The following is a 13,413-nucleotide window of genomic DNA, read 5'->3' on the forward strand; positions in this document are numbered from 1 at the left end:
AATTTATGTCAGTTTACATTCTTAGTATTAATCATTTCTCTTTCTGTAATTTTGATGTATTTCATGAGATAAAGAATCTTATCTAGCAGCAGGAAGGATTTAATCTGCAATTAAAAAATGGCTTTCAGTCAGTAAGGTAGTGTATCCAGAATTAATAATGTTTGGAGGTGTCAAAAATAATAAAATAAAAATTACTAAAAATCCAAGAAAGCAAGAAAGCTTAAGTATAGTAGATGAGAACTTATAGAACAGATTGTGCAATAATGCTAATTTATGGTTTTAATGAAAAGTAGACAAAACTGAGATTTCTTGCTAAGAAAATATATACAAGAAGATAAATTATTTATTGGGATGATATTAGAATACACTAAAATGCTGTATGCTTCTATCATACATATTATAAATATTTCTAAAATTGCATATTATTTGAGTAACTTTCTGGTTTGAAGTAGATATGATCTGATTCCAAATACAAAGTTTAGGTGCCAGAAATAAAACTTTTTTGTACTGTTGTTTTCAGGTATTTGAACTTTTCTTTGTAGATTCCCAAGTGACAAATAATATTCTTTTTCCTTATTTTTTTTTTTTTTTTGCTTATGTATCCATCTTAACTCCATTTAAGATCAAAGATGAACTTGAGGATGATGGTGATATGCTTCCAAGGAAGGTGTTACTGACTGAATTTAGATCACTGGTGGTTAATAACTCTAACCCCAGAAACGCATCCAGTGTAAATAGTGATTATGATCAACCAAAGAATTTCAAGAAATTCAAAAAGGTATGATATTCCTTTAAAATATCACAAGAGGGCAGTGTTTGAAATGTTTTTAGGAATACCGTTGATGCTAAGTAGTGAAACCAATTCCTATTGAAAACTGGTGTTATTTCTTCTGCTTAAAGCAGTTAAAATTACTGTAGGAAGGACATGAACAGACAGGTATTGAATATGTGAATAAATATATAATGAATATTTGGAAGCAGACTTCACCAAGACTGAATTCTTCAAAGGGTGCTGTTTATCTGGCCTTCCCTACCTTAAGAGGCAGGCTTTGGGTTAAATTGATAGAGTCCTTCTACTTCTAATAGTGATCTGTGTCTACCTGAAGGGGTTCTTTATCTCAGGACTTTATGAAAGAGCTAAACACATTAAATACAATGAAAAGTAGGCACTTTACTGTTACATATATATATAAAAAATATAAGTATGCACCCTGAGTATTATTATCAGACCTGAGTTTCTTCTCCTCTAGGAACTGATCTTTAACTTACCAGTATGTTTAAAAGAATATTTCTGATCTAGTCTGTATTCTTTTGTTGTCTTTTCTGGAATATTTGCTTTTTATTCCATATCTACTACTGACCACTATCTTATGTTTAAGCATTTAATCAGAATTCAGTAATTTTGTCAAAGGTGATTTCTGTGGAAGAATGCTTTTTATTAGACTATGATCTGTATGATTCTCACTGTACTATGAGGTGTTGTAGCTTTTTCTCTCTAATGTGAGCTACTAGTAACACTTGTCAGTTAAATTAGTTTTTTACCTACTACGACCGTGTGTAAAAGTTTCTAAACTCCATCTCTTATAGTGGAAGATGGAAATATTTCCCACTTAGATGGCACCCACTTACCCTTTTCCGTCCCACAGGCGTGGCTCATGAATACCATATGGGCCATTCTTATCTGTATGGTTACTTCATGTTCAATATCATGTTACTAAGTCTCATTGTTAAATCAAAATTCAAAAGAAGTACTATTCTTTTTTTTTTTTTTTAATTAATGAAGTTACCAAAGATAAAGCAATAATACTCACTTTTGGCCCCAGGGATGATCAAGAAATACAGAATAGTACAAACTGCTAGAAAGTAGTTTGGAAAAAATTTAAACTCTTAAAAAATATTAATATCTTTGACTAAGGAATTTTTTTTGAGACTGTAAAATTCAAACCAAAATTTATGTGGTGGGATGATTTAACTGGATTGGCTCTAATGAAAGAATTTGTTATTTTCTTTATATACCTGAATCCAATAACATGGCTCTTTTGTGTCTTTAAAGTATGTTTAATGATGAAAATTAATTTAAAATTCCCTTTCTGGGGGGCTGGGTGGCTTAGATGGTTAAATGTCTACCTTCTGCTCAGGGTTATGATCCCAGGGTCCTGAGATCAAACCCCTCATTGGGCTCCCTGCTAAGCAGGGAGCCTGCTTCTCCCTCTGCTCCTCCCCCTGCTCATGCTTTATGTCTCTCAAATAAAAAAATAAATATAAATAAATTACCTTTCCACTTCATATATTGAAATTTTAAAGGTATGTCCCATAGATATTAAGGTTTTATTATTTCCTAAATAGAATATTAGCAGTGAGCTTCATTTGCATTTTCACAATATTTTTAGCACCTGTTTATTGATAAACAAAATTTTAATTAAAAATATAAACTGTTGTCATCTCTAGCATCTTTTACTAGAGATACATAAATTGGAAAGTTTTATTTTTTAAAGATTTTATTTATCCATGAGAGACCCAGAGACAGAGGCAGAGGGAGAAGCAGGCTCCCCGTGGGAAGCCTGATACAGGACTTGATCCTAGGACCCCGGGGTCACAAGCTGATCCAAAGCCACCCAGATGCCTCGATTGGAAACTTTTAAAGACGTACATTTCCATGAGTTCTAGACAAAGCTTAAACTTTGAAATCTTTAGAAGAGGGACGCCTAGGTGGCTCAGTCGTTGAGCGGCTGCCCTTTGGCTCAGGGTGTGATCCCAGAATCCCTGGATCGAGTCCCACATCAGGCTTCCTGCAGGGAGCCTGCTCCTCCCTCTGCCTGTGTCTCTGTCTCTCTCTGTCTCTCATGAATAAATAAATAAAATCTTATTAAAAAAAAAAAGAAACCTTTAGAACAAAATATACTTTATATATTCACATTAAGTTGCTTCAAATGCTAAATGATGAGCTAAGGCCATTTTTTAATAAAACTCCCAATTAAAAATCTTAATTAAATTCTTGGTACAGGGATCCCTGGGTGGCGCAGCGGTTTGGCGCCTGCCTTTGGCCCAGGGCGCGATCCTGGAGACCCGGGATTGAATCCCACGTCAGGCTCCCGGTGCATGGAGCCTGCTTCTTCCTCCGCCTGTGTCTCTGCCTCTCTCTCTCTCTCTCTCTCTGACTATCATAAATAAATAAAAATTAAAAATAAATAAATAAATAAATAAATAAATTCTTGGTACATAAATCCCAGTGATATATCTAAATCTGGGTATAGCAATAGCCAAAAAAATAGGGCAAAAACGTGGGTCTAGCATAGTTACTTATCTCTCTCTCACTTTCATTTATAGGATATAAACATTTTTGGCAGTTATATGTAATTAATACTCTTTAATTTTTATTAAGCTTTTTAAAAAAATGATCTTAGGGGTACCTGAGTGGCTTAGCTGGCTTGGTAGCTGACTCTTGATTTCATCTTAGATCATGATCTCAAGGTCATGAAATCAAGTTCCACATTGGATACTCTGCTCAGCAGCAAGTCTGCTTGAGATTCTCTCTCTCCTCCCTCTGCCCCTCCCCTCCCCTCCCCAGTCACTCACACACTCATTCTCTTTCTAAAATAAGAAAAAAAAATGAGATGGTCTTAATTTGTTAATGCATTTAACCTTAAAACTTTTACTATTTAACAGGTCACATTTCCTGGAGCAGGAAAACTTCCACGCATCATTGGAGGATCAGATCTAGTAGCTCATCATGCTCGGAAGAATACAGAATTAGAAGAATGGTTAAGGCAGGAAATGGAGGTCAGTAGGAAATGGGGCCTGGTGACTTGCTTGGTTTACATTTTGGTCCCTCATGGTTTCCTTAGAGCAAATGAGAGACCCTAGATGAAGGTCAAGCCCCTCGTCCAGCTCCTTGCTCAGTGGAGAGTCTGCTTCTCCCTCTACCCTTCCTCCTACTCATCTGCTCTCTCTCTGTCTCAGATAAATAAAATAAAATCTTAAAAAAAAATGAATTTTACATCCTAATGTAAAGGAGAGAAAAGAGACTTAACGTACAAAAATGAAAAAGAAAGCTAACGGGATAACAATTCAAAGATGGTTGTACAGTCATGTGGGGGGTCATTGCAAATACTATCAGTGTTACATACTAAGTAAATGTACTGGGCTTTCGGAATCTAGAAATTATCTTTCAGTAGTTCCAAGGATTTCTCAGGCATTATTTTACTGAGTTCCACCTTTTTCCTATTCTTTTGTATCTCTTTTTTTTTTGCCTACGTTTAATTTTTATAGAACTGCCATTATTGTTTTCCAAAACAACTGCTCCATTTTACATTGTCACTAATACTGCACAACGGTTCCAGTTTCTCCATATCCTCTCCAGTACTTGTTATTCTCACTTGTTATTCTTCACTTGTTTTTTTGATAGTGGGCATCTAACTCATGTGAACCTCATTGTGGTTTTGATTTGCACTTTCCTAATGATTAATGATATTGTGCACCTTCGCATATGCTTGTTGGCCATTTGTGTATCTTTTTTGGAAAAATACCTATTCAAAAAGCTCTCTTCCTATTACTAATCAGATTGATTTTTTTTATTGTTATGAATTAGAGGTGTTCTTTATGTATTCTGATAATCCTTATCAGATGTATGATTTATATGATTTGCAGGTGTTTTCTCCCTTCCTCTGTGTTACCTTTTTCACTCTGTTGTTTATTTTGATGCACAGAAATCTTAAGTTTTGATGTAGTTCAGTTTATCAGTTTTGTTGTTGTTACCTGTGCTTTTGGCCTCATATCCAAGAAATCCTTGCCAAATCCAATGTCAGGAAGTCTTTGCCTTTTTTTCTTCTAAGAGTTTTATAGTTTTAGCTCTTATATTTAGATCTTGAATTGATTTTGAGTTCATTTTCATAGGTGTTACAAGATTAGAGTTTAACTTCATTCTCTGTGGTTGCACTTTTGCACTGTGGTTTAATGATGCATGAGCGCACTGTCTCAAAGGTGAAGGAGGGAGTCTCAAGTCAGTTGTAACTATTGACAACTGTTTGCTGTGGGAGACTCGCCTTGGTGCCTCCTCCCATGAGCAGTTGTTACTGATCTATCTCATTTCCCCCCAGAGTCTTTATAAGTTTTAAGAAAGTAAGAAAAATTGTTAAATAATATTGGTAAGTTATTAAGTAGTAACTATTTATATGTAGTTCAAATTCTTAAAATTTTTATTATGAAAACTTTTCAGACATACACAAAATAGAGTAGTGAAACAAACCCCAAACAACAGCTATAACAAATATCAGCATTCATCTGTTCTCTTTCCCAACTTTTTTTCTTTTCTTTCTGGAGTATTTTAAAGCAAATCCCAGTCATTTTATCGGTTCATTTATATTTATATGGTCAAACATATACAGATTACTGATCAAATACATATGGAATTATGATAGTACACAAAAGAATGATGAAGTGAAAATCCCGGAGTCCAGAAATTACCTATTTAAACATTAAGTGAATTATTCCAGATACTTCTTTATTGAAGAGGAGTAATAGCCAGGGACAGAGTGGGAAGAGAGAGAGAGAGAAAGAGAGGCTGATAGGAAGTAAAGCTGAAAGCATTGCTAAATTTTTGCAAATGTTTCTTCTTTTCGAGGTATTTTATTTCCTGAGATCCAAGACCAGGCAATGATAAATATGACCAAAGCCAAACCAACCAAAAAAACGAACCCTTGTCAGGTTAGAATCAGTACTTGTTTCAAGCTGCCTATTTTGATTTTAGATATATTTTTTTTGGCTCCCTGCTGTAAACAGGAAATTATTTGTACTTCAGCCCTCCCCCCACACCCCCCTCCCCCCATCTTAGGACAGTCCTATTTAGAAAGTACTTGCATGCCTGCAGCATTCCTTCTTAGGCTTGCAAGTCATTAATGATGAGAATATATCAATTTTCCATTTGTTTTTCCTGGAGTACAGTGTGTTATTTTGATTTGCAGATGCAGGTCTTTTTATTTCAAGGAACTCTTATTATGTCTGTGAAAGCATTTTTATATTTGCTGGGTTGTTGACATTTAAGACATAATTATCCTTTTATTAGATCACCTTTGCCCTCCACATCCATCTCTTCTGCATTCACTGGGTTTTCTTAAGCTCTTTTACTATGTCAAAAATTCAGATTTCAGCTGTGTCTGTTGTGTTCTTCATCAGCGATGTGATCTTGGGCATATTACTTCTTATACTTCTTTATGCTTACATTTCTTCCTGTGCAAAATGGGAACAATAATAGTACCTCTGTTTCACAGAATTTTTCTAAGGATTAAATAAGATGCTACTTATAAAACATTTATAGCAGTGGAAACAGTCACTGTTAGGTGTTTCTAATTCATTTGATTCTGAAATGGTGTTAATAGGTCTCAGTCTGTTAGCATTTGTTCTCTTTTCATTGTCATTGTGTTTTTTTGTCATCTAACTTTTTGGTTTGTATTGCTTTCCTGTTCTTAGTAACTTCGTTTTTTTTATCCTTGGGTTATTTCTTGCAGACTAGGTTCTTCATGCATCTTGCATGTTCTGTTCCAGTTGCTGTCTTTCTCCCCCCCCCCCCCCCTTGGTAATGTAGTTTATAGTTTCTTTCATCTTGCAGCTATTTAGAGTAAAATACTCTGACCAGGTACTTTGTTTACTTTGTGAAGTATCGTATGCTATCGTGTGCAGAGATTATAATCTAAAGACCATTTGTGCAACTGATGAATTATTAAACTCTACATCTGAAACTAATGGTGTACTAATTGAATTGAAATAAAAAATACAGATGAATGGATAAATATACACAATGGAATATTCCTCAAACATTAAAGAATGAAATCTTGCCATTCATTTGCAATGACATGGATGGAGCTAGAGTATATTATACTAATAAGCAAAATTAGCATAAGCAAAATAAGTTAGAGAAAGACAAATACCATATGATTTCACTCCTATTTGCAATTTAAGTAAAAAACAGATGAACATAGGGGAAGGAAAGGAAAAATAAGATAAATCAGAGAGAGAGGGAAACCAGAAGAGATTCTGGATTGTAGGACACAAACTGAGGGTTGCTGGAGGGGAGGAGGGTGAGGGGATGGGATAACTGGGTGATGGGCATTAAGGAGGGCACGTGATGTGATGAGCACTGGGTGTTACATGCAACTGATGAATCACTGAAGACTCTACCCCTGAAACTGATAATACACTGTATGTTAACTAAATTAATTTAAATAGAAATTAAAAAAAAAAACAAAGAATGTGAGGCAAAAAGTGAAGTATCAGAATTACTCCTACCCAAGCTCTTAGTGTGTCTGGAGACGATGAATCCAGGAAAGCAAGGGCTCAGCTGGAGCTCTGTGCTGCTCCTTCCGGGGACTGGGATTAAATGTATACCAGGGAGTGTATATCTTACCCCAGAAGACAGTAGTAACCTGCCATTTTAGGTGGTTTTCCAGATTTGTCAGGGCTGCATGGAGCCTGTGCCTTTGGTCAGTGTCAGTCCCGCTTACTTCCCTGTGCCAAGCGTCCCTTCCAGCAGTCTACCAGCAGTGTTTTCTCTCTCCTGCTCAGGCTCCTTTTCCCCAAATGTGGAGTATTATTAAGCATTTTCAGGTTTGGCTTTAGTTTGTGTTATGGGCTGGGGCACCGGTAGGAACGTGTTGCATCAATCTTTGGGTTCTCTGCAGGCTGCCTTTTTCAAGTCTGTGGGTTCTTGATTATTACGGCTGTAAGGTTTTGTTTGTTCTTGGCTGCAGAGGAATTGAGAGAACAACAGTGTAGCTGCTGACTTTTTTCTGACTTTGATTTATTCGATTAGAATTAGTAGAGAGCCTCCACCAGACCCTCTTTTTACTAGAGCAATTTTAGGTGCAGTAGGTTGGATTTACTCTTTAAGATAAGAGAGTTGAGGGATCCCTGGGTGCCTCAGCGGTTTGGCGCCTGCCTTCGGCCCAGGGTGTGATCCTGGAGTCCCGGGATCGAGTCCCACGTCGGGCTCCCTGCATGGAGCCTGCTTCTCCCTCTGCCTGGGTCTCTGCCTCTCTCTCCCTCTCTGTGTCTCTCATGAATGAATAAATAAAATCTTAAAAAAAAATAAGATGAGAGAGTTGACTTCGTTGTGCGGCTGCAGTGTGTGTATAGAAGTATGCTCTTGTCGTGGTGTCCTCTTCCCTAGGCTCGTCCCAGCTACTCTTCTTAAGTACTTTTTGCCTTTCCTTCTTTTTTAGTTCTTCTTTCTCTACTTCTGCTATAAACCAGGCTTGGCTTTCATAACCACTGAATACATTCCTGAAGTTTCCTTCGATTTAGGATATTTTCATTTTGTGCATTAAACATAATAATGCTTTGAGACACTATCCAGCTTGATTTGAATTTTGAAAGACTGGAGATGTAATTCTCCCCAACCCTTTAAAAAATGCCAGTAATAGGAAGATTTCTGTTTCTTAAAACTACTTTACTTAATGTTTTTACTAAGGCACATAAAGCTGATTTATCCTTATTGATTTTTCTTTACTGTATTATGGCTTTAAAATTAGTATCTCCTTCCAGGAAGCCTTTTCAGAGTAATTACGATACGATACGATAATGATGCCAGCTGCTTTTTTGACAGCTTTATGGACATCATTGTCCTCCCATTTATGTTCTGCTATACCTGTTAGAAAATGTGGAAAGATATATCATATAAGATCATTTTGATATTTCACTGTATGAATTGAAAATCATTTTATAAGAATCCCTGTAAGTCATTCTTCTCGGCCCTTCCCAAAGACGCAGAATCAGTGTAATATTGATGGTGCTCCTCACACTCGGGGAGACCTAGTCAAATCCCACTTTTTCCATATGACAACATTTTGATCTCCTGCAAGTTACTTAACCTAAGTCTTTGTTTCCTTGTTGATTAAAACTGGGATAATAATCCAATAACAATAATGAAGTTATATGAAGATCAAATGAGATTGTTTTAGGAAGAGTTTTAAGATAGTATCTGGAAAATATACAAATGTAAGTTATTAACCCTAAAAATAAACAGTATGTACATTCAGCCTTTTAATGAAGATAAGATACAGGGAATTATAACAGAGGGGAGAAATCGATGGGCATCTGTAAGTTGTGTAGCTAAAGGTTTATGGGAGTTCTTCATAGCAGATATTATTTTTATACTTTTATTTATTTTATTTATTTATTTTTTTAAAGATTGTATTTATTTATTCATAAAGACAGGGATTGAGAGAGAGGCAGAGACACAGGCAGAGGGAGAAGCAGGCTCCATGTAGGGAGCCCGACGTGGGACTCGATCCTGGGACTCCAGGATCAGGCCCTGGGCCCAAGGTGGTGCTAAACCGCTGAGCCACCAGGGCTGCCCTATTTTTGTACTTTTAAATGAAGAAGATTGGGATCCCTGGGTGGTGCAGTGGTTTGGCGCCTGCCTTTGGCCCAGGGCGCGATCCTGGAGACCCAGGATCGAATCCCACATCAGGCTCCCGGTGCATGGAGCCTGCTTCTCCCTCTGCCTGTGTTTCTGCGTCTCTCTCTCTCTCTCTCTCTCTCTCTCTGACTATCATAAATAAATAAATTAAAAAAAAAATAAATGAAGAAGATTGAAAACCATTGGTAAAGGGTGAAGAACATGTTCCTGGACACATAGTAGGCCTTAAGTTAATGCATGCTGAAAGATTGTCAGATATGGGAAGAGGAGAAAAAGGAGGTAGTTTTCTGGGCAGAGGGGAAAATAAGAATATTTGTTAGGAAGGGAGTCTAGTCTAGTTGGTAGTTTTGTGATTCAGTTTTAACTGGCAAACAGTGTTCGTGAGAGGGGACGTGAGAAGTGATTGAGAATGGATAATGGGGCCAGGTTATGAAGAGCCTTTCCCATGTTCGGGGCCAAACTCAAGAGTTTGTGTTTTCTTTGGTATGTGGAAAAAGTCACTGAAGGCCTTTGAATGGCACACAATAGGATCATAGCTAGATTTTAGAAAGATGCACCCAGCACAGAGTTTTTCCGGTCCTAACTCTCAAAGATGCGTTAGGAGTCTACTACGAGTTTGTGTGTGTGTGTTTAAGGTTTTATTTATTCATGAGAGGCACAGAGAGCGAGGCAAAGACATAGGCAGAGGGAGAAGCAGGCTCCTCAAAGGGAGCCCAGCACAAGACTCGATTCCAGACCCCAGGATCACATCCTGAGTTGAAGGCAGATGCTCAAACGCTGAGCCACCCAGGCCTCCCGATGAGTCTGTGTTTAAAATTACTTTGTCAGTGGGGTGCAAGGTGGCTCAGTAGGTTAAGCGTCTGCCTTTGGCTCAGGTCATAATCCCAGGGTCCTGGGAGCAAGTCCCTCATCAGTCTCCCTGGCTTCTCCCTCTCCCTCTGCCTCTCCCCACGTTCCCCTGCTCATGCTCATGCGTTCTCTCACCCTCTCTCTCTCTCTCTCTCTCAAATAAATAAAATCTTTTTTGAAAAAAATTTTTAAATTAAAAAAAAAAAAACTTTGCAGTGAAGAGTTCAGCTGCAGCTTCAGAGCCCAGGTTTGGGACCTTGGGGATGAAAACCACTTCATCCGTAGAGCTGCTGTAGTTGAAAGTGGGATAGATTTTGCCCTCTCAGCCCCTTCATCAGTCCTATGACCTCAAAACAATGATATTTCATGTAGTAAAAGGGTTCTCCTGGAAAAAAAATTCAAAACTCAACAAGCTAGCAATATATACATATGTTGGTTGCCTTTGGAAAGGGGATTGGCTGGGAAAGGTTGTTTAAGTAGAGTACTTTTGTAGTAATCTTGGCATGAAGTTGAAAATGGAGAGGATCTGATGAACGGGGGAAATACCCTAGAAGCAGAACTCATAGACCTGCTGACCTCCCGGATGTGGAAATCTCTGAGATGACTGACCACCCAGTGTAGGAGTTGATTAACCATGTACTCATCACTGAACAAATGTTTCAAATTATGTTAATTTTGACAGGTGCAAAACCAGCATGCAAGAGAAGAGTCTCTTGCTGATGATCTCTTCAGGTAAAGTTTAATTTCATCTTTCTCATGAATCTTTGAGATGTGTATAAAATTCAATTTTTATTCACAGAGATTAAATATTCATTTCTTCTGTCTTATGGGCTGGCTCAGTTGCTTGAACATCTGACTCTTAATTTTGTTTTTTTCATTTTTGTTTTTTTTTTTTTTTAACTCTTAATTTTGGCTCAGGTCACAATCTCTCAGGGTTGTGGGATCAAGCCCCACATCGGGCTCTGAGCTCAGTGTGGAATCTGCTTATCCTTCTCCCTCTGCTCCTCCCTGACACAACGCACACTTGCTCTTTCTCTTGTTCTCTCTCGCATGTGCGTGCGTGCTCTCTCTCTCTAAAATAAATAAAATCTTTTTAAAAAGAGAAAAAATAATCAGTCCCTTCACCTAAAGAATGTTTTGTTTTTAATGTATGTATTTCTGTTTACTACTTGAGCACCCCTCATTTGGGTTTGCTGGATATGTCTTCAGGGTTTAGGGTTGATTCAGTTGAACTCTATCACAAGATATTTAAAATTTGTGTAAAGGCATTCATGCAAAAGAATGAATTCACCTGAACTGGTGAATTTGGCTGATAATGTTTGTGAGATTTTCACCTCTGAGTAGAATCATGAGTGAATGGGTTTTGAGTTAAGACAAATAACATACCAGAGCATTTGTTCAGGTTTAGTTGGCACAAGCATAAAAACAAAAGGCTGGATTAGAGTTTCAAATCAGTGTTTTGTGGGAGGTTTAGAGGAGTTATAATGGTCGATTACAATTTAATTCTGATTTAACACGTTTTCAGCATTCCTGCAGGCCCAAAACCTTATAAAATTAGCTCTCAAAAACAAATAGTATAAAATCAGATTACCTTTATCTACTTATAGATAGGTACTGGCTAGGGGAGAGTAACACACTCCCAAATTTATGTAAAGGCAGAACCAAGAACTACTGTATTTTTGAGTCTCTTTTGTAGCCAGTTTGAGTCTTTTAAGTTCATTATTGACAGTGTATATATCATTGGGGTTAAAATGCTGACTGTGCTGATTTTTCATAAGTTACTATCTGGTTGCCAGTTAAATTTGTTTAATTACTGTAGGAGAAAATTATATGAAGCAAATCTGTTGTAGGCTCATTATACTCTTTTGTGAAAATCTTCTACATTAGTTGAGAGTGGAAGGAGTCTGAAGCCAGACTAGGAGAGGTGTAAACATGTATTTTATTTTTAAATTGTTTTCATTAATTATTTTAATGCTTTTATAGGACTTTCTCTATTGTTGATGTTCTCTTTTTACCAAATGTTCATCAAACCAACATCAAAAGGATAAATAAAAGTAAAAATGTCCGTACTTAATATCAGATCCTAAGGATAAAATTGTCATTCTCATTGTGTTTGCCAAAGTGTAACCATGTTTTGAAAACCCTTTTACTTTAAAAGTGAAAGAAATGCCATCATTTATCTAGATAGCTTTTAACTTTTCTTTCTTTGCAGATACAATCCAAATGTAAAGAGGAGACGATAACTGAGGATTTTATAAAGAAGTCACAGAAAAGCATTTCCTATCAAGCATTTACATCAAGTTTCCTCTGGGATACATTCATTAAATCTCTAGAAAGGATTTAAATTACAAAGGTTTTATGGCCTAAATTTGTTGAATAAAATGTACAGAACTCCAGTTTTTTGTGTGTGTGACAGTATTATTCAATCTTCAGTCATCTCTTATGGTAATTTTTTTTCATTTCTAAATGTGGCTTTTTATTTATTGAATATTTAATAATCACAGCTCAAAATTCTAAAAGTATAAAAGGATAAGAAATGAAAAACTCGTGCCTCTACCACAGGTCTAGCTATTTAGTTCTCCTCCTCAGAAAAAAAATCCATGATACTCATTCTTTCCAAAGAGTTTTGATGCCTATTCAGATTTCTGTGCATATTATCTTTCAATAATTTCCTACACAAATGATAGTATAACATATACAGTATTCTTCACCTTGCTCTTTTTTTGCCAAATAGATTGGAAGATCATACACATATCAGAGCATACTTTCTTCCCCCATTATACCATAGGCTTCCTCGAACTGAAATGACCCAAATGAAATGCATTTCAGGGGGGAAGATGTCACCCACATATTATTCTAGTACTAGAAGAGACAATATGGAAGACTTCCTCAAGCTTGTGGATAGGTCTTAACTAGAATGGGACGACTTATTTGGTGGTAACTGAGCTGGGTGGGTGTGCCTCTCTTTTGAGCTTCTTAGAGTCCTAGTTTTCCAATCTGCAAAGTAGGAATGATAAAATTGTCTTCTTTCTCTGTTAAAGGGAGATGGTAAGAAAAAAAATGTCTTTTTTCAAATTTTGTAATAGAGACAACTTTGTACCTTAGAATTATAGTAGTGTTTTTATCAACTCCAAGGACTGATGCATTAAGTT

General features: G+C 36.8%; 1 protein-coding gene across 2 annotated transcripts in view; it reads left to right on the top strand.

The window, feature by feature from the left end:
* NBN (nibrin) overlaps nt 1–12,657 on the top strand; it is a 59,323-nt gene extending 46,666 nt beyond the window's left edge. For both annotated transcript variants that reach the window (XM_041769461.1, XM_041769462.1), the window contains exons 13-16: nt 623–778; nt 3,667–3,780; nt 10,944–10,993; nt 12,474–12,657. In XM_041769461.1, the coding sequence (XP_041625395.1) occupies nt 623–778; nt 3,667–3,780; nt 10,944–10,993; nt 12,474–12,504 (351 nt within the window). In that variant the 3' untranslated portion in view covers nt 12,505–12,657. The remainder of the gene's footprint in view (nt 1–622; nt 779–3,666; nt 3,781–10,943; nt 10,994–12,473) is intronic.
* The last annotated feature ends 756 nt before the right edge of the window (nt 12,658–13,413 follow it).

The sequence above is a fragment of the Vulpes lagopus genome, chromosome 9 (genome assembly GCF_018345385.1).
Source record: "Vulpes lagopus strain Blue_001 chromosome 9, ASM1834538v1, whole genome shotgun sequence".
In the NCBI taxonomy this organism is placed as follows: domain Eukaryota; kingdom Metazoa; phylum Chordata; class Mammalia; order Carnivora; family Canidae; genus Vulpes; species Vulpes lagopus.